The 21,188-nt window shown below is 46.6% G+C and overlaps 1 protein-coding gene across 9 annotated transcripts in view; it reads left to right on the top strand.

Annotated features, from left to right (window-relative positions):
- The window catches only part of LOC120062288 (catenin delta-1-like), a 32,803-nt gene extending 16,295 nt beyond the window's left edge, over window positions 1-16,508 (top strand). For 2 of the 9 annotated variants that reach the window (XM_039012130.1, XM_039012129.1), the window contains 20 exons: window positions 5,822-5,973; window positions 6,174-6,325; window positions 7,748-7,816; window positions 7,930-8,052; window positions 8,180-8,445; window positions 8,558-8,854; window positions 9,074-9,314; window positions 9,455-9,677; window positions 10,928-11,120; window positions 11,244-11,361; window positions 11,481-11,637; window positions 12,276-12,344; window positions 12,423-12,550; window positions 12,726-12,876; window positions 13,035-13,227; window positions 13,365-13,564; window positions 13,709-13,750; window positions 13,846-13,922; window positions 14,101-14,188; window positions 14,566-16,508. In XM_039012130.1, coding sequence (XP_038868058.1) covers window positions 6,179-6,325; window positions 7,748-7,816; window positions 7,930-8,052; window positions 8,180-8,445; window positions 8,558-8,854; window positions 9,074-9,314; window positions 9,455-9,677; window positions 10,928-11,120; window positions 11,244-11,361; window positions 11,481-11,637; window positions 12,276-12,344; window positions 12,423-12,550; window positions 12,726-12,876; window positions 13,035-13,227; window positions 13,365-13,564; window positions 13,709-13,750; window positions 13,846-13,922; window positions 14,101-14,160 — 2,754 coding nt within the window. In that variant the 5' untranslated portion in view covers window positions 5,822-5,973; window positions 6,174-6,178 and the 3' untranslated portion in view covers window positions 14,161-14,188; window positions 14,566-16,508. The remainder of the gene's footprint in view (window positions 1-5,821; window positions 5,974-6,173; window positions 6,326-7,747; window positions 7,817-7,929; window positions 8,053-8,179; window positions 8,446-8,557; window positions 8,855-9,073; window positions 9,315-9,454; window positions 9,678-10,927; window positions 11,121-11,243; window positions 11,362-11,480; window positions 11,638-12,275; window positions 12,345-12,422; window positions 12,551-12,725; window positions 12,877-13,034; window positions 13,228-13,364; window positions 13,565-13,708; window positions 13,751-13,845; window positions 13,923-14,100; window positions 14,189-14,565) is intronic. The other 7 variants (XM_039012137.1, XM_039012136.1, XM_039012131.1 and 4 more) reach the window with 6 other exon arrangements.
- The last annotated feature ends 4,680 nt before the right edge of the window (window positions 16,509-21,188 follow it).

Here is a 21,188-nt window from a genome sequence, read left to right as displayed (position 1 = left end):
TCCTCAAAGCATGCAACGGTGTTTAGCTTGTCTGAGAGCAAGACGTCGTTGTCCGCGACGTGGCTGGTTTTCCCTTTGTAAGCTGTGATTTGTCTGTAGACCCTGCCACATACGCCTTGTGTCTGAGTCGTTGAATTGTGACCACTTTGTCTCTGTACTGACATTTTTCCTGTTTGATTGCCTTAGCGGGAATAACTACGCTGTTTGTACTCAACGTTATTCCCAGTCACCTTGTCATGGTTAAATACAGTGGTTTGCGCTTTCAGTTTTACAGAAATGCTGCCATCTAACCACAGCTTCTGGTTTGGGTAGGTTTTAATAGTCACTGTGGGAACAACATCCCCTATACACTTCCTGATGAATTCTGTCACTGTGTCTGTGTAAGCGCCAATGTTATTCTCCGAGGCTACCTGGAACATATCCCAGTCCGCGGGATCAAAACAATCTTGAAGCATGAATTCCGATTGGACAGACCAGCATTGAATAGGCCTTATTACGGGTACTTCCTGTTTGAGTTTCTGCCTATAGGAAGGGAGGAGCAAAATGGAGTTGTGATCTGATTTGGCGGGGGAGGGCCTTGTTAGGCACCTCAAAGGCAAGTAGCAGTGATCTAGTGTTTTCCCTAAGCGAGTACTACAGTCAATGTGTTGATAGCACTTCGGTAGCGTTTCCCTAATTTGCTTTAAAATCCCCAGCTACAATAAATGCGGCCATGTCTGTCGGTGCCATCTTATTCATTGTGTAACTCCAAGTTTACTTTGATATGATGGTTATATAAATATTTGCTCATAAAAGCATTTCTCGCATAATGAATTGTACCGACACAAAAAGATCCCACCCTGTCTAATGGAATTTAGTTTTTTGGACATTTCTAAAGTTGACTGACATTTGCTGTTTCCATCAGGCCTGTCGTGACTTTTCTTTTGCCATTTTTTTTTCTGACATACTTGACTCGCATAAAAAGGTTGGATAGAAACCTGTTTACTGAGAGACATATAACAAGAGGGAAAACTTATGATGCACAACCAAGTTCTGAAATTGCACCTTGTGTGTTCTACTATTCTGTCATCAGTAAGTTGAGACCCTGACTGACTTCCTAAAATATTAGTTTTATTTTTTGTATAATTCGTTTTTTCAATTTCAAAGAAACTACCGCGGTCCGGACCTTTTGTGTCCTCATATGTAGCTTCGGCCCTGACAGTAGGTCAACTAGGAAGCTGCTTAAAGCGCCTCAATCACGCCAACTCTTTCACACTTGGTTTTACGCACACAAACTTCTCATTGTTCCAGTGGCCTCCCAAACCGACGGCTGGGAATTCCACACACTCTCTGTGGTTAACGCACAAACTGATAACAAAAAACGTGCTCATTCATGTTTTTGGAATCATACTCAGATTCCTTATTTCTTTGTAAATTATTACACAATCGTGTGAGTGATTTGGAGTTGTGTAGGAGTGATGGGTTTCACGAAATTAATGTGACTGTGTGTGGAATGGGTCACTATGAACCAGAACCTTGCCCTGAGATGTTTCTGTCTGTATACAGAACCCCAAAAAACCAAAGATTTTTATAACTAAACCAAGAGACCACAGCCTGTCGTTTTCAAACGGGAACAAATTAATAATTTATACATCCAGTGAATTATCGGTCTCATTCTTCTATCTGTGGTATTACTCTACCACCATGTGCTGTCTCTACTTTTGTAGTGAGCGAGAGTTCAGTCCCCTCAAACTTTGCTCTGGACCTCGAAGCCAGTTCCACTGCAAACTTTTTTTTTGGGGGGGGGGGGGGGGGACACCAGGTGTTTTCAATTGATCAGGTAGCTCAGAAAACCAGCAGGCTCCAGACCTCATAAGGTAAGAGTTGAATACCCCTGGTGTAGTGTGTATTGAATTGATGATGTGAACAATGTAAGCTCTGCTTTTATTCATCTTTCTCTACTCCTCCCCCCTCTTTTACCCTCCTTCTCATTCCAACCGTAAGGTAGTTAGTGAACAGTTCTGTGCTGCTGTCCTGAGTCTGCCCATATATAAGGGCAGGTGTTACTGGACAGGTGTTTGTGCAGGTGGGCAGTGGCCTTTGGCTCTGTGTGTGTGTTTTCAAATGTCATCAGTCCTCATCACTTCCTCTTCACGTTCATCTCTGTTTCCTGACCACTTCTATTCCAAAATAAAGCAACCCGCTTGAGAAATTTCTCAGCCAGTCATCCTTCCTACCTCCTCTTTTTTTCTTCTCACACCCACATACATCGTGGAGCGGAAGGGGGGAAAACCGGCTTGTACTAGACGACCGAACGTGGTTGGAGGAGGTGCGTGTGTTGAGTCACCAGACAAACGGGAGCAGATGAGGCAGCTAGAGGTCCTATTTCTACTGTTTAAAGGGCAGTCCTACTCATCACGTTCCAGTCTGCCCTCATCTCTGCCTCGCTCTGTCTTTTTCTTTCTCTCACTCATTAACACACACACACTGTCCCCCACAGGTGAAACTGTGAGTCAGCCCCCTCCCCTGCTTCCCATGTCACAATACACCTCTGTTCCTCCCTTCACCTTATTACCCCTTGTCAACACCTCCCCATTGTGGTATAGATCTTATCTTTCTCACACACCTGCTGCACATAGTGTATATGCGGGTCCTTGTTGCCTGAACCACTGCTCTTGATTGGGGTGATGGGGGGGGGGGGGGGGTGGTAGTTACATGTAATAGGGGTGTAACAGTTCACTAAACCCAAGGTTCAGTACTATTTGCGGTTTTCGGGTTCGGTTTCAGTACAGCTGGAAAATAAAATGGCAACAAACTGTAGTTAATTTTTGTTTAGCTGTTCCTCATTGTGAAAACACACGATTACTCATCAAAAACAACACAAATAAAGGCTCAGACATTGTAAGAAAAACATTATAGTATAGACTTAAACAAAGAGAAAAATATGCACACGTGTGACTCATAAACGGGGCATGTCTGTAGCGCGATACTTCTCATCTCCCACTCCGGGGTAATGTGATGGTCTGTCACTTAAGTAGCTCTCTGTAGCCCTGGAGGTCCATCCATCCATCTGTAGTGAGTGCAACACAGGTGGATTGGCCAACTCATTGACAACTTCAGCTTTGGCTTGCTTGTATAGAGCAGGCACTACCTGTTTGCTGGAATGGGTGCGAGAGAAGGTCGTAATGTGGCTCGAGCACTTTCAGGAGGTACTGCCTGAACCCCCCCCCCCCCCCCCACTCAACCACGGAGAATGGGTTGCATATCCACGGCAATAAACACCTATTGTAATTTCTTTGTGTCAACATATTCGAGGCGTTGGCAGCTGCATAGGCTACTCTAGTTGAGCAATGGAGACGTACTGTTTTAACGTTCTATCCACAACTCTGTCCATCGCAATCTACTAGGAAGCCAAAATGTTCCCAAACTGGAGATTTAACGATGCTTAAGGATCCTCCTGGTTTATCGGCCCCACCACTCGCCATCGTACTGAACTAGGCCCCAGCTGCGCCTCACAAAAGGACCGTTTGAAATGCGGCAGTAGGGCCCCCCGGGTGGCGCAGTGGTCTAGGGCACTGCATCGCAGCGCTAGCTGCGCCACCAGAGACTCTGGGTTCGCGCCCAGGCTCTGTCGCGGCCGGCCGCGACCGGGAGGTCCGTTGGGCGACGCACAATTGGCCTAGCGTCGTCCGGGTTAAGGAGGGTTTGGCCGGTAGGGATATCCTTGTCTCATCGCGCACCTGTGGCGGGACGGGCGCAGTGCGCGCTAACCAAGGTAGCCAAGTGCACGGTGTTTCCTCCAACACACGGTGTTTCCTCCAACCCTGGCTTCCGGGTTGGAGGCGCGCCATGTTAAGAAGCAGTGCGGCTTGGTTGGGGTGTGTTTCAGAGGACGCATGGCTTTCGACCTTCGTCTCTCCCGAGCCCGTACGGGAGTTGTAGCGATGAGACGAGATAGTAATTACTAACAATTGGATACCACGAAAAGGGGCTAAAAAAAAAAATATTTAAAAAATGCGGCAGTAAAGATTCACATTTGTATTACAATGCGCGCATAGGCATAGCCTATTTTTGGTTTATTATTTTTATGTATTCATTTGGGTTCATAGTGTGGACAGAACAAAGGTCCCCATACCGAACGGTTCGGTACGAATATGTGTACCGTTACATATCACTTCGACTCCAAGTAACGTTTTGTAAAAAAATAATATATAAATAAAATATATTGTTGCTAAGTAGCATTAGCTAGTGGTAGTTTGCTTTACCTGCCCCAAAACGCTGATATTTTTCATATATTGATGTTTCTGTGCTGTTGGAGCTAGGAACACAAGCAATAACATCTGCTAAATATGTGTATGTGACCAATAACATTTGATTATAGCTTGTTCACCATCTTTTTAAATAGAGCCAACATGTTTTCAGCACTTTAATTTCCATGACTGATCAAAAGTCATTTCTCATACTATTGTCTCTCTGCAGCAGACTTATAGTGAGCAATATGTTTGGAACATCAAATCGCAAAAAAAATCACACTATCAAATCGCAATACATATCGTATTCGCACTTAAGGATCGTGATAATATTGTATTGTGAGGTCCCTGGCAATTCCCAGCTCTAGCAGTGAAGTAGCAAGAGTTGTCTGTGTGTGAAGATGATGAAATGTGCCCCTCCTTACCCAAACCAGTTCGACAGGTGTTTGTCTGTGCTTGTTTGTGTGGCACCCTTTGAATTCAATCACTTTTTGACGGCGTCCCTTTGGATTTAAACCAAACTTTCCATATGTTTTTGCCAATGGAAGAAGTTGTCAGAAAGTAAGGGGCTTTTTGGACCTGAATGCCAAAACATTTGCACGATAAAGGTGCTCTAAGTTGACCCGTTTTGCATACCCCAACTTACCATGTCTTCATCACTGGAAAAGAAACGGAGTTTGCTATCATTTCAAAGTTTACAAGCAGGGTTGTCAAACAATTTTTTACATTTTAAAAAAAAATGACCTTTTGTAACCTCTGATCTAAAACCCTATTTGACATAATCTGAGATTTTATTTGTTTTGCCCGCCATCGGTTGAGACAAGATTCTCTTGAATGCAGGGTGGGTGTCATGTTTTGGCTAATAGTCACTTTCTGACAACTTAAAGGAATTATGAATGGAAGGTTTTGTTCAAATCAAATGGGGTGCTGTCAAAGTGATTGAATTCAAATGGATTTGCCCAATTGTAACTTTTTAAACCACGAACCAGGGGGTGCTTGAGATGTTCTGTCAGCAGATGATGGGAATTACTACTGCCTGTCTGAGCCTGTCTGCCTCTGATTATACTTCATGACATCTAGTCCATTATATTGTATGCTCTGAACAGAGGCTGGCAATAGAACGAAATAGACACAGAGATGGAGAGGGGACATTTGCAGAGGGGGGGAGAGAAGGATTAGAGAGAGAAAAAGGCTGATGGGGAGTGAGTGAGAAATAGGCTGGTGGAGAGACGGGCGAGCAGTACTGGAGGGCATCAAACAAAGGAGAGGAGAGGAGGCTCCTGGGAGTTGGTGTTCTCGCCGCTCTGCTGACGGTGTGTTTCGTCTGGCCCAGAAAAGCGCTGCAGTCTCAGCTGAGCCGCAGCTACTGTGCAATATAGGTGTGTCTGTTGCTTTGTGTCTGGAGGGATAGCCAATGCACACCATACGTAGTATTCACATAACTGTTTTTTTTAGGAGTGCATTTTCTTTTCACAGCAGCGTGTAACTCCATACTCAAGTGTTTAGCGACACTCTTACTGCAATATGAAACTGTAAATATTAGATTTTCACTCTTTACTTCTCTTTCTCTCCATCTCTGTCCCCCTCTGCAGTTTATTTATCCCTGTACATCCTCTTCTTTCTGGTCCTTGTGGTTTGGTGACCTACATCTACTCTACCCATGAGCCCCTGCAACTAGGGCTCAACCGTTTGACCTTGGCCTGACCTCTCACCTCTTCTCCAAAGCCACGCCCCCCTGGCGAAGGTCTGTATCTCTGCTATTCTATCTTTGACAGCTGGTCAAACCACTCAGGGATTTCATGAGATTTGAGGCATCCTGCTCTTTCCTTTAGAGCTGTATGCTATGGAGGAGCCTGTCGTTTTCTCTCTGTAGTGTATGGCGTGTCCATGTGCAACGTCTCCCTGTAGTGGGCGCGTCTGTGTGTAACGCCGTTCTCTCTGTAGAGTCTATGGAGCAGTGTGAGAGCGCTGCGGCTCTCCTGGAGTCAGTGAGGGAGCAGGAGGTGCAGTTTGAGCAGCTGACCAGAGCGCTGGAAGAGGAGAGGAGGAGAGTACGCCTCACCAGCCCCCCGTCCCACACCCTCCCCCACACACAGGTAACACCCCAGCCCATCTCCCCAGGGGAAATTTCCTCCCAACCCCCAAATACACTTTGTTAGTGGCCTGCGCCTTTCCTAAGCCTCTTTCTAGATTCAGGCGAAAGACCAGTCATCCATCTGTTCATATATCCCTCATCTGTCCTTCTAGCCCATCCCTCCATCATCCAGTGATTACCGTTATCACCCTCCTCAACCCATCGCATCCAACCCCCTAATCCACCGCTCCGCTCCTCCACCTCAACCAGCACTCTGGATTGTGTTTGGTTTAACTGTGTGTTGCAATTCAACCCTTGTCCTTTAACACACTACCGTGTCTGTTTAGATATCTCTACAGCTTTAACATTACCACGCGTTATACATCTCGCACCTCTGCATAACTCCAACATCACTTGCCGTACCCGCAACCCAAAACCTTCATACCACCCTTACATACCATGGAATTCAAGCTTTTGTCGTCTTCGCTCCAGCATGTTGTCCAAAACTGTACCTGGAAGGATGTTGTCATGCATGCAGCCTCGTTCTACCACCTAAAATGTTGTGGAAGATGCCGTCATTTTAAGCCAGTACACAGTATCAACTCGATGTGGTGCCTCCTAATGTGATTCTCATAGGTGACTATGTTATCATATGTTTGTATGCTTTACCATGCTATTAGAGCCCTGAAGAGACATGGAGAACTCTTCTGTTTTTACTGAGTACATATCAGCTGATAGGCAAGATGAATGGAGTTGCCTTCTGCTTTTATTATTCTAGCAGGGCTAATTGGCTTGTTTTAGGTTGTCAGTCTCCTCTCCGGTGTTTAGACTCGCAGCGTGTTAAGAGATGTCTCATGACTACCGCTGGGTGGGTGTTGCCTCTCTCGGTGTAGGTGTCCCTTTATCACAATGTATCATTCCAAGTTTAGACACCAACCCACGCATACACAGCGATCTCAACACTTAACACGTTTGCTGTTGTTAACTTGTTACTGTAAGGCTTTAGAATGTGAAGGGAAATGTACCTTTTCTCCCCGGGTCCTACATTGTGGTGGAACTGGCCTGACCCCTTGTGGACAGAGCATGCATTACACCCAGCCACACAGCTAAAGTGTGCAGCACATGCCCAGCATTTTTGCCTGTATCCTCCTGCCTTCATTAAAGTGATCTAACATAAAACGAGTGGTGAAAGGCAATGGGTCATTGATTACCTCAAAGAAGGGAGAAGGATGCATTGTCAAAGTTTTCAGATATGGCCCATGACGGTGAGGTACTGAGAAAACGGGGTCAGTTTGGTTAATGTGCCATGATGTCAGCAGTGTTCGGGTGGTTGTAAGGCGACGTAGCCTAAGCTGTAGCCCAGTTGGATCCTCTGTGATGTCTCTAAAGACGCCTGTGAATATGATTGTGTTCTCTCGGTTGACGGTTGCTCTCTCCTACTCAGAACGGGCGCCTGGGGGAGGCAGACATAGAACGACTGAAACTGAGTGAGGGATACATCAACGGGACACAGGTGTGTGTGTGTGTGCTGGTTGGGTGTGAGGTGTTCTGTGTTTAACGTGTGTGTGTGTGTACTGGTTGTGTGTGTGTACTGGTTGTGTGTAACATTGTGTGTGTTTATTACAGTACAGGATGGTGGACCCAGTGCATGGCGTTCTAGACGAGAGCTGCACACCAGAAGATGATTCACAGGAAGTACAGTCTGTCTTCTCAGACGATGGAACAAATGGACGGAGGGCAGGGAACGCGGTATGGACACGCGCGCGCACACACTTTCTACTGTAACTAATATGTAACTGAAAATAACTTCCTCCATGGCGAACAAAATATTATCTACAACTTCCTGTCTCATCGTGATGTACTTCCTCTTCTTCAGATGAAGAAGGTGATCACCTCACGTACCGTCCTGCCCTCTGATTCGATGTCCATCGACGGAGGACTGTCCGTCTCGGGTGTGGGCAGTTACAGTGCCACTCTCGACCGTACCTACAGGCAGGCTGGCGGGGGGGACTACCCCACAGCCACGGTCCCCAGGAACTACCACTACGGCCCCGCGGGGGGGTATGACGACTACAGGAGCGCCCCGCCCTCCGAGGCCTACGCCAGTCTGAGCAGAGGCACACGCATGGACGACCGCTACAGGTCAGACAGACTGTAAAGTTTGTAGAAGTGCTAAAGAGCACTGTAAAGAAATGCTTCTCAAGAAGTATTCCTTTGTGAAGATGACTTTATCTTCTCCCTCTGTCTTCTCCAGACCTGCGGATGGGTACAGGACCCTGGACTCTGGGTACCGCGCCCCCAGCAGGCAGCAGCTGGACCCCTATGCAGCCCAGCCCCAGGTGGGGCGAGGGGTGAGGGGTGTGGGCAGTGCCCTGGAGCTGGGGGGCATGCGCTATGCCCACCAGGCCCACTTTGGTGTGGAGGATGACCAGAGGAGTCTGGGATATGATGACATGGAGTATAGTATGGCTCCTCCTCCCATGCACCCAGGGTACGGCACCATGCCACGACTAGGACCAGGCCCTGGAGGACTGGACAGACGCAGGCTCAGGTACACACACACACACACACAGAGACACACTCATGATCCCTGGTTAACAGCACACACCCAAATCACTCCGATATCAGTGTGCATATACGCAATACTCGGATACCGACACACACACTCCCACTAAACCACTACACACACACACACACACATCAATTCACGCGTACAACACTCGCACTCACACACAACACACTCCCGTCTGATCTTCCATTGGTCCCTTAGGAGTTGCGAGGACACTTTGGACGGGGACATGGGAGGAGTTGACCCCTACACCTGGGGCGTCAACATGGCGATGGAGAGGGGAAGTATGGCGTCATTGGACAGCACCCTGAGGAAGGGCCCGCCCACTTCCTGGAGACAACCGGAGCTTCCGGAGGTCATCGCCATGTTGAACTACCGACTGGACCCGGTCAAAACCAACGCCGCTGCCTTCCTCCAGCACCTCACCTTCAAGAACGACAAGGTGAAACACAATGCTTTGTATACCCGCAAACACCGATTTGTTTTGAAATGATGAATATTGCGAGTGTTAAAGCACTGCTGTCAGCATGTGTTTTTAAAATGGGTTTGGTGTGTGACCATGCTGGTGGCGTGTGTCTGTAGGTGAAGTCGGAGGTGCGTCGTTTAAAGGGGATCCCAGCTCTGGTCTCGTTGCTGGACAACCCCAAGAAGGACGTGCACCACTCGGCCTGCGGGGCGCTCAAGAACATCTCATACGGACGAGACCACGACAACAAGATCGCCATCAAGAACTGTGACGGCATCCCAGCCTTAGTCAGGCTGCTGAGGAAGGCCAGAGAGCAGGACCTCACAGACACCATTACAGGTAGTACAACCGTTATGTCTATTCTCTATCACTTGCTCTACAGGTTTCTCCCCAGGTTTTTTGTTTAACGAGGTGGTGCTTATGAGTAAGGCAGGGGGAAGGCCTGTGTTTTTGAACATGTGTAACTGCCATTTCCTGCAATCTAGAGCCTTAAATGATAACAAATAGTGTTTTTAAAATGTATTTTCACATAGTGGCGCAGCCTGTCCACAAGGTGGCGCAGTGCCCAGCTTACGTTTCGGGGAGAATCCCGCCTTTCTATTACTGTACTACGTGTGGGACAGAGAAACACCAGTACGACCGTGTAGCGTTCCTAATATACTTCAGCTCTATAACCTACACTGAGTATACCAAACATTAAGAACACCTTCCTAATATTGAGCATCAATTCGTCGGGGAATGGACTCTACCAGGTGTCGAAAGCGTTCCACAGGGATGCTGGCCCATATTGACTCCAATGCTTCTCACAGTTGTGTCAAGTTGGCTGGATGTCCTTTGGGTGGTGGACCGTTCTTGATACACACGGGAAACGGTTGAGCTTATAAACGCAGCAGCGTTGCAGTTCTTGACACCTTCAAACCGGTGTGCCTGGCGCCTACTACCCTACCCCGTTCAAAGTCACAAATCTTTTGTCTTGCCCATTCACACATGCACAATCCATGTCTCAGTTGTCTCGAGGCTTACGAATCCTTCTTTACCCTGTCTCCCCTTCATCTACACTGATTTGAAATGGATTTAACAAGTGACCTCAATAAGGGATCATAGCTTTCACCTGGTCAGTCTGTCATGGAAAGAGCTGGTGTAGTAAAGTAACTGCCAAAATAATGGAAACACCACAAGCCAGAACAGCATAGATTCTACATGTCTGTAACTCTATTGGAGGGATGCGACGACATTTTTCCACGAGAAATTCCATCATTTGGTGTTTTCTTGATGGTGGAAAATTCAGTTTCAGGTGCCGGTCCAGAATTGGGTTGAGATCTGGTGACTGAGACGACCATGGCATATGGTTATCTCATTTTCATGCTCCTCAAACCATTCGGACAACTCGTGCACTGTGGATAGGGGCATTATCATCCTATGGGGGCATAGCCATGGTGGCCAAAATAATGGCCTGCCCATTTTTATACATGACCCTAAGCATGCTGGCCTTGTTGACATTGTTTTGGCAGTTACCTGTACTTTGTGATTGGACTCCGAGACCAGAGAGTCATGAAAAATGCTGAAGAATGCGTTCTCTTCTTCCTCAGGCACACTGTGGAACCTTTCGTCTCACGACTCGGTGAAGATGGAGATCGTGGACCACGCGTTACACGCCCTCTCTGATGAGGTGATGGTGCCGCACTCTGGCTGGGAGAGAGGGCGTGACGGAGGGGAGGAGAGCCTCAAACCACGACACCTGGAGTGGGAGACGGCCCTCACCAACACAGCTGGCTGTCTGAGGCACGTGGATGGAGAGGAAATGGAGGGCTGGCGATCAGTGGAGGAGATGAAGGCAGAGGGAATAGCTATTGGATCTGAGGGAAATATAAACCATTTTAACTTCATCTTTTTTTTCTTGTTCAGGAATGTGAGCTCAGAACGTAGCGAGGCCAGGCGGAAGCTGAGAGAGTGCACAGGATTGGTGGACTCGCTCATGTACATTGTCCAATCACAGATCAACCGCAAAGATGTGGACAACAAGGTAATTGTTTGCTTAAATCTGATTATGCAATTTGAGGGGGTACATTAAAAAAATAAGTGTAATTACATGATTGAATAAAGATAATTTTAAACCTCCACTCTCCATCTCTCTCTGTGTAGTTGGTGGAGAACAGTGTGTGTCTGCTGAGAAATCTGTCCTATCAGGTTCACCGGGAGGTTCCTGGCTGCGAGCGCTACCTGGAGGCCGCGCCCCTAAACCAGGGCCCTGTCCCCGGATCCAACAAGGCCAGCTGCTTCGGCTCACGGAAGGGCAAAGGTCAGTAACCGGCCTGTTTTTAAGGTCATAGTATACACCCTGTGTGTTCTGTGGCTAGAGGTAGACCGTTTCCCTTAACCCCAGATCTAGAATCAGATTACCCTCTCCCCAGTCCTGACTCATTAACAGGGGATTCATCTGTAGATCTGTGGTTAGTGGCAACGTAATCCTACTCGGTGTGTGCTTAATCTCGTGCCCGGGGCTGAGTTATTTAATTTTTTTGCTTTTGTGGATCTGACTGGTTTTGTTTGTGCTTGTTGGTGGCTGCGATTCATGTTTTTCACACTCCGTCCCTCCCTCTCCCTCTGTCCTCCTCCTTTTGTTCCCGTTCTGTTTTAGATGAGTGGTTTTCCACAGGTAAGATTCTCTTAGTGTCCTGTTGCGCTTTGGCTGAACAAGGGCTTTTCCTAACGCTGGCTGGCCTCAACATTGCCTTTCCTTTAGTCAGTAGATTTTGTAGGTGGGACTTGTCATTCTGAGTGCATGCTGTTCAACTAGTGGCCACGTTTGCATGATACCATGATGTCATTGAGGGGAATTTGCATCTATTAAAAATGGCTGAGGTGGAACTGACTCAAATGCACCTAAAATGTATTTTTCAATCAGAATGATCTCTAGATGGTTGGTTTTCTCTCCAGGTAAGAAAGATGCGGATGACGGGAGTGCGGACCAGGTTGATATCCCAAAGAGGACGACGCCTGCCAAAGGTGAGTCAAAACGCCATATGAAAGCACAGCGTACATGCGACACACACAATCAGTTCCTAAAATCCCTCTTCCTACCAGGCTATGAGCTGCTGTTCCAGCCTGAGGTGGTGCGTGTCTACACTTCCCTGCTGAGAGAGAGCAAGAACCCCTCAGTGCTGGAGGCAGCAGCCGGGGCCATACAGAACCTGTGTGCCGGACGATGGACTGTGAGTGGACAGCCTCTGCTCTCTCTCACCTTTCCCTGAAATCTCCACCTCTCGCGTCTCATTGTCTGATTTTATAGCATTACCCCAATGGTGTTGGTTGCTGCCTTCTCCTCAGGATGACTTGTCAGTGTTCAAAATGGTCATGGTTCTAACCACCGCTCTCTCTCTCAATCAGTATGGCCGGTATATCCGGGCCACGGTACGTCTGGAGAAGGGCCTACCTATGATGGCAGAGCTGCTGGCTCATGGGAACGACCGTGTGGTCAGAGCCATGTCCGGGGCCCTGAGGAACCTGGCCATCGACAACCGCAACCGCGAGCTGCTCGGTAAGTTGGCGTGGGCATCAGTCGCCTGTTTAGTTATCACAACTTCACATGAGGAAAGACTGCTTCATTAGCATATAGAAAGGTCTTTCCTTCCTGGATTGCTTCAGAGCCTCTCTTTCGTCTGTGTTGCTCATCTGAGCCGTCCTGTCCTCCCTCAGGTAAGCACGCTGTGCCCCACCTGGTGGCAGACCTGCCGGGTGGCCAGAGCCAGTCTGCACGACCTCTGTCTGAGGAGACGGTGGTGTCTGTGCTGAGCACGCTCACTGAGGTGCTGGGCAACAGCCTGGAGGCCGCCAAGACCCTCAGGGCCTCCCAAGGCATCGAGAGACTGGTGCTCATCAATAAGGACGGGTAAGAGTGTGTGTGTGTTTAACTGAAGCTCATTAAAAAGTATGTTCTGTGTGTGTGTGCACGTTTGTTTGAGACGGATAGGTGAAAGTGTGTCCATACAGCGCGTCTAACCGAGTGCATGTCTATTGGTCCTGCAGTAAACGGTCCGAGCGGGAGGTGCGCGGGGCAGGCCAGGTGTTACAGCTGGTGTGGGGGCACAAGGATCTGCGGCGCCCCCTGGAGAAGGACGGCTGGAAGAAGACTGACTTCACAGTGAACCGCAACACATCCGCCAACGGCCCTTCCACGCGCACCAACGGGACCTACGAAGAAACTACCATGCCAATGCTAGACAAAGGTGAGACTGGGAATAGTTTTATTTCATTGTTTTCTGCGGCAGACTTGCTTCTTTGACAGAAAGTTGAAGTTAGACATAAAATACACCGTATGTAGGAATTGTAGGGAAGCAAGCGGAATGTAATGGCTTTTGTTATTTCCACAGGGGCGAAGAGAGACATGATTCCACTGAATGACTTAGGCCCTGGTGAGTATCCATGGGAACACTGTCAAAGCTGAGCCCGAAGATTAGATTTTTTTTTTTTTTTTTAATCAATGTTGATTCATGCTCTTCCACTTTAGAAGCCTACTCTACACTGGACCAGCGGGAGAGGAGACACTCTCTGGACAACTCCCTCGACACCACAGACACTTTACAGGTAACACTGCCCCCCCCCCGCCCTGTACACATTGTTTCTTTAACTTAAACACACTTTTATTAACCTTCTCCTTCACACCTTTTTCAAAACGTCTTTCTATTTTGCCTTTCGGGTTGACAACCGTCACTTCTACTCACGGTATCTCTTCCACATCTCTCTCTCTCTCATGTCGTCTCAGCGTGGGGTGTATGGGGGGAGAAAGGGTTCCCTGCCTCTGTTGGACTCCTACGATGGTTAGCCCCCTCCCCCCTGCATGTAACAGCATGGTACGTTTCACCTCTTGTCCTGCATGGACTCTAAATCGCCATCCTTTCTCTTATAACTTATAACCTTTCTCTTGTAACTCTGTCTATATTGTATTATTCCAGTAGCTTGGTTTTGTACCCAGTATAATGTGCAGTGAAAACTGATTGAAGGCTTTCACACCGGTATAGTATGCTGTGTGGACTTGTACTTGTGCGCTGCGGTGTATCATAAACCCTAAAACTAACAGTATTCCCTAGGCACTTGCATTTTGGCATATTGTGTATAGACTGACATACTCGTACCACAAAATCGGCTTGTGTGCGGTTTGTTTTACTCTTTTAAATATTACCACATGCACTGATGACACGTGGTATTTATCATCCTCCTCTTCCTCCAGAAGAACTGATGGGGTGCGTTACCCAGGGTGAGCTGCCCCAGCCCTGCCACTGCTGAGCAGAGAACACTAGAGACCCACGGACTCGCTCTCTCTCATCCCCCTCTTTCTCTCCTTCCATCGCAAGGCTATGTGGTTACGAAGAATGAGGGTTGGCATCCAAAGAAAGCGGTTGTGTTGCAATCAGAGTGATATTTAACACTCAAACTGAACACACGCACACACACACACCATAGTAGCGTCAGAAATATATTCCCTGTTATTTAAATTATATTGATATTCCCTTTTCTCAAGGCAATCGTCTTTGTTTGACAATCATTGTTTATTTCTGTTTTATGGTTACTTCCAACATTTGGCTCAGTGAGTGTTTCCTGTCGTTTGTTAGAATCCTCATACTCATCCAAGTGTTTTGTTATTTTCATCGTTGTGAATCAGATTACTGCCATCTGCATCCTGAGATGAATGTATTTGTAATATCTGTAGGGTATGTGTATATAGAAAGAGGAAATGTTTTGATTGGGGAGGAAGGTGTCTGCCTTTTTTAAGGTTGATTTTAATTTAAGTGGTGCCCAGATTGGGATTGGTGAGTGGAATTGTCATGCGTGGCTGCTGGACCAATGGGGCTCGGTCCTCATAGGTTCAGAATGTTTGTATGGGAGTTATTTTCACCTTTGCTAGGTGTCTAACAGGCTGGTTGGTTTTGGGGTAGTTGGGAGAGCGTGTGAGGCCGGTGTGTGTGCGTGCATGAGTGGTTTTGTTTAACAAACAACCCATATGAGCCTGTTTTATTTTTAAGGACTTCATATTGTGCTTTCATGTTTTTTCTACTCCTTTTGCAAATATCTTTTTTTTTTGTCTTTTTAAATTGTGGCTTTTACAGATGTACCAACTGCCTCTATTTCTTTTGTTGTGATACCTTATTTAAATTTTTTTTTTTACATGATGAGAATGTTACATAATTTTTTCGAACCCTCCTGAGTCTGTATGTGGTTAACGATGGCTGTGAGAGTGCGATCTCATACACCTTTTGGAGTGTGGGTTTTGCTGCTGCTGTGCCGTTAGCTGGAATACTACTGTTCACACACTGTTAACAAGCACCACAGCTCTTAGTCCTACATTTTGCTCAATAACATTCCAACACTAAACTATAACACTAGGGACGCATTCCCCACACTGTTACACGGAACCCCACTACAGACCTGGGGCCTGTTCCCTAGGGGGGTTTGTTTGGAACGCTTACGTTATCAATCTTTTGCATAGAGCTGGCAGATTCTTGATTCCGCATGTTAAACATTAATCGTCTGTTCTATCAGCAATGCTCTGAACCTCCTATACCACTAATAATAACACTACGGTAGTTCAGTCAGTACTTGCTGTTACACTAGCCAGAACAATGTCCTGTACGTAATGGACTCAAAAGGCATTGGTTGAAAAAGAGAGAGGGGTTGGTTTTCTGTAGAAATTACACTAATGTTTTGGGAGAATTGGATTCCTCAGAGGTGACTCAAGTATAAACAGACGGTAGGACCAGACTTGAGCATAGACTAGGGGGGGAAATGAAAAGCACATTTTGGGAGCATTTTTTTTATTTTTTTATATATACTTTGACTTTTCATTTTGTGTCCGTGTTTTGCGTTTTTAGTATTGTTTTCTGATTTGGGAATGGTTGTTGGGAGTGGTGGGTGAAGCATTATGCAGTCTCTATTATACTTTTTTTATTTTTTATTATGCTTTTGCAACTTTTCTTTAATGGCAAAGGAGACTACTCATCTTTTTTGTTTGTATTTTTTATATTGTTGCCACATGCGTCGTTTCTCTGTAGCATTGCCTATTCATGTACAATTATGATGAACTTGCCTTGGCTCTGAAAAGTTTCATTTTCTTCAGTAGGAGTATGTAACTGGCAATGCTGTTTTTATAAAATAAAGATCTTTTCTCCGACCAGATTTGATGTTTAAAGGGCTACTTCGGGATTTTTGCCAATATGGCCCTTGATCTACTTCCCCAGAGTCAGAGGAACTTGTGGATACCATTTTTATGTCTCTGTGTCCAGTATGAAGGAAGTTTTGAGGTAGTTTCGTGAGCCAATGCTAACTAGCGTTAGTACAATGACGAGTTCTTCAAGTAGCATGTTTTGTGTGCGTGTGTGACAGCTGGAGATGTGCTCTTGGGGATAAACACGTCTAATTAAAGGGGTACAGCTTAGTCTGTCTGGGTAACCAGACTCCCTCTCTTCAAACACACATTCACACCTTAATATTCATGAAGGCTTTTAAGCTTTGTGTGGCCTGCTCAGTCTTGTGCCTCCCCAAAGTATGCTTCTACTACATTTGAGATGCCTAAAATTGTTTCTTTAGCCCTCTGAATTTTCTTTTGAGTCTATACCTTGGCCAACATTATAGCCCAAATCGTTAGCCATTAGCCATTGCTATTGCGCTCTCTCTAAAGCCAGGATAAGCTTTCTAAAAGGCTAACATGACCCTGGGGAACATTTGACCACAGATTAATGTTTAGTGTTGATGTGCTCAGCCGCCTTTGTCTCATGTCTCACGCTGTGAGAAGATTACCAGGGTGGGAGTGTGTGTGTGTGGGGGTACATAAGGTATTGTGTGTTGGTGATTCAGATGAATATAAGGGCTTTAAAGGCCCAGTGTAGTCAAATGCGAGGTTGGAAAAATATTGTGAATGATGACGGCACCAGGCGGTAAATTAGTTAATATACCAATAAGAAAGGGTTCCAAACCTCTCTGCCAATAACAGCTCATTTTCAGTTTTCCCCTGCACACTCCCAGACAGTCCTAGCAAAATTCTTGCTTGAGAAATTATTCTTTGCTAAGAAGCTATTTTTAATTAAACAAAATCCCTAAGGTACTTAATTGTTACCCAGAAATTATTTGATATTGAGATTTAAAAAATGGCTGCGTTGGACATTTTTAAAGTGTCTCAGTGTCTGCTTGTAAACCCTTTATTTGAGGCATCTCTTCATTTTATAGCCTATGCCAGTGTTTCCTAACTCCAGTACCCCCAACAGCACACATTTTCAATGTTGTGATTCAACTTGTCAAGGGCTTGATGATTAGAGACACAGAATGTGCTGGTCCGGGGCCACAACAAAAATATGTACTGTTGGGGGTACTTGAGGACCGGAGTTGGGAAACACTGGCCTATGCAATTAAACTACAGCTGTTGGATGGATCACGACGACTCTTGGGGGTGTGCGAGAGAATAGGTGTTTTAATAGAATGCATGCAAGAGTGTGTACGGTATGCATGCGGCCTGTGTCCCTCTCCCCAGCAGATTCTTTCTCCTGGCTCCCTTGTTACTGGTACTACATCTATTTAAAGAATCCACTCTCCTTCATTTGCTCTCTCAATCATGCGCAGTGTCATGTTCCTCCAGAATCAACACAGCAGGGCAGGAGAAGGACAATTTTAAAGAACAGATTGAGACCGAGACAATGGCATTTTAGTGAGGATTTAATCACATTGACCCGTGATGATTCAACTCTTCAGGTCAAACTCTGACCATTAAGAGCCATGGACTATTCACAAGCCCTGGGGGTAACTCGTGTTTGTGTGTGACTGTCTGTGAGCGAGAGCAACATCGTACCCAGGCTATTGCGCACAGGAATTGTCTGGTCCACGCGATTAGAGTGCCAAGAAACTGGAACTACAGAATTAGAGAATGTTCTTTGCATATTTTTTCCCCCATGGATTATTAGGCTAACTGAAGACATTCGGCTGTAAAATAACTTAACTATTCAGACAGTTTTGCAATACTGTTCATTCTACTACTCCAGCATGGATTACCTCTCTCCCCCGCCTTCCAACACGCGAGGTGCGCGGGATGGGTCTCCCACCCTGTTCCCAGGCTCGTCTCGCCACACTTCTCACACTGGTAACCAAGGTGGTTTTGGATCGTTGTCATATGAGGTGGGGGTCGTGTGGGCTTACCTGCGACCGCTCATACCATTCTTTCTGATCAGTGCAATGGTCGTGGCAATCATGTACCTGATCCAGCACATAATCTACTCCGGGCCATTCACCGATCCACTATTCTTTGAGAAATTCGAGGAACGTTGGCCTAGACCCAAACCGCACAAGGATACGGCACCCTCAAACCCAGTCCTTTACCCTGGTCCTTTTGAACACACAGGGAATGGAACCCTTTGAACTTGAGTCGTGGAATTCGGATGCTTCTACCTGTGCAAATTAGATTCCATTTGAAGGTGGATCAAAGGTTTTTAGAATCTCCCTGTGGAATTTACGATGAAATTCCTAATCAGATCATGATTAGATCAGCACGCCAACTCCCTGAGGGTTCTTTCCGTCTTTGATTGCCTCAATTGTGTCCCTACGTCTGTTCAACAGCCCCTTGGGCTATGTATAATGTGCAGATTAGGAGTCTGGACCATAACTAGGAAATAATTAGAGTACAATGCTCTGTCTTAAACTAGATTTATTAGTCCTGTATAACTGTCTGTGTGACGGTCATTTAAATTATTTAAATTCCGGTAGGCCTTTAACTACACAGTTTGTTTAAGATGAATACAATTCATGAAAGAGAGGAATAATTGTTTTTTTGGGGGGAGAAAAATGCAAATTGATGGTGAATAAAGTTTGGGTTTGAACAAATTTACTTGTCTGTACATTTTACAGTCCATACTACACAAATAGCCAGCTTTTTTGCAGGATTTTCACACAGATTTATTACAGGTGCACACACATGGCAACCATTTAGCGTCCATTTAGCGTCCAAATTGAGCGTGACAGGCAGGCTAGCCTTCAGTCAATTAAGAGTTAAATACAGAAAAACATATCCTGTTAAAAAATATATATAAATAATGATTTATACTTTTATTCTCTTAGCATTTTCGATGCTTTGAAGTTTCAGTTTTTCTTTTGAGAAAAGGACATATCAAAGGACTTGGATAAAGGTGAGTAAAGCGATCCATGATTTTGTTCTGTCAACTAGCTAGCCTAGCAAACGTTAGCAGCTGTTGGTGCAAGATGTCTGAATTTACGTTTACTAGCTAGCTATCTAATTACACGGTTAAACATAAGTTATTTATATAATGCTAATACAGAGTGCACATCAACAAACTATTTACATGGTCCACCACTTCAAATATGATCCATATACTCATTGGTTGAGTAAAGTGTTTGTAGCTGGTGCACATCACCACAGCTAGCTAGCTGACGTGCTAATTTGGCTGTGATTATGTAGCGGTCTGTCAATTCACCGCACCTGTAACCAACGTCTGCAAGACCCTGATTGCAATTTAGATGACATAAAGGGTGATGTGATTATGCCCTACATTTTAAACTTTCATGAAGTCATTTTGCCTTGCCTCTAGTCTAAACTCATAACTAAATGCTTTTAACAGATGGGCTGATTAGCCAATGTGTCATCTGATGTAGCCAAAATAACAAATTCAAGCCCACAGTTGAATCCTATCCGCCCAGAGCCCCCAGCTGTCTTGTGCGCTGTCCACCTCCCTCTGGGCAGAACCACCTACTGGAGTTCCAGGCTTTGGTGGCCTGCACCCTGCTGAGGCTGGTGGGCCTGCTGTACTCTGGGAAGATGGTGGGGGAGGTGGAGTGGCAGGAAGTGACCGTAGCTGCTGCTGCCGCCAGGCTGGGAATCCAAGGACTGGTGAAGGTCGGAACGAGCGATGACAAGGACGAGAGGGAGATGGGAGATTTGGTCCAGCAGTCAAGGAAGTGTTGGTCAAAGCTTGGTGGAGGAGGATAGACGGAGGGAGGGGCTTTCACAGAGGGACGTGGGGGTGCAGACAGACCCCCTGCAGAGCAGTGAAGCTCAGACAGAGAGAAAGATGGAAGGGAGAAGCGAAGAGCAGAAGCTCTCACCATGAGGCTCAGAGAGAAGGTGAAACCAACTCGGTATGAAAAAGACTCCGGGACTCAGACCTGTGAGTTAAAGGTGAGTGTGACCGATACAGGGGACTTCAATGACGTCTTCTCCCCTGGGCCCATCTGTCCGCCATGGACATTTTGACCTCACTCGCAGGTTCAGCTGGGACAGTTTTCTGAAGTGTGTCCCACGGTGATGATGTCACCCCATCCAGGGAACGGAGGCCTCTGGTTCTATTGTTCCTGTCCCCCTCTCCGTACCGCTCCCTCCCTCCTAATATTCCTTACAGCCCCGTCTCACCTGCTAAACTGCCCTCTAGCTGAGAATCAAACCCCTAACAATCCCAATTCTACCATCCTCATGCCTTCTGGAGAATCTGCACCTGTTTACGTCCTCCCCCCATTCCTCTCATCCCTCCATCCATCCCCTCTGTGTTCCTGTCTGCCAAGAGCATGTAAACGAGGGGCTCCCTTCACCTCAAATCCCCCCCAGACATGGGGGGACGGGGCTACCAGGAGGGGGAGAACTTGGACCAGGGGCGAGGGAGAGGCAGAATGGTTCTTTGAGGGAAACATCGCTGGATTCATCAGATCTCACCCAACCACAGGAGGAGAACCTGAGAGGGAGGGGGGTCAGGAGGAGGCGGGCGGGAGGAGCCAGGAGAGGAGGAACAAAGCCAGGAGGCCGAAAGGAGGTGGTGGTGGTTGTGGAGGAAGGGGGAAGGGAAGCAGTGAAGATGAAGTGGTCTGAAG

Source organism: Salvelinus namaycush, chromosome 17, assembly GCF_016432855.1.
Source record: "Salvelinus namaycush isolate Seneca chromosome 17, SaNama_1.0, whole genome shotgun sequence".
In the NCBI taxonomy this organism is placed as follows: Eukaryota; Metazoa; Chordata; class Actinopteri; order Salmoniformes; family Salmonidae; genus Salvelinus; species Salvelinus namaycush.
This window is presented reverse-complemented; position numbering and strand designations above follow the sequence as displayed.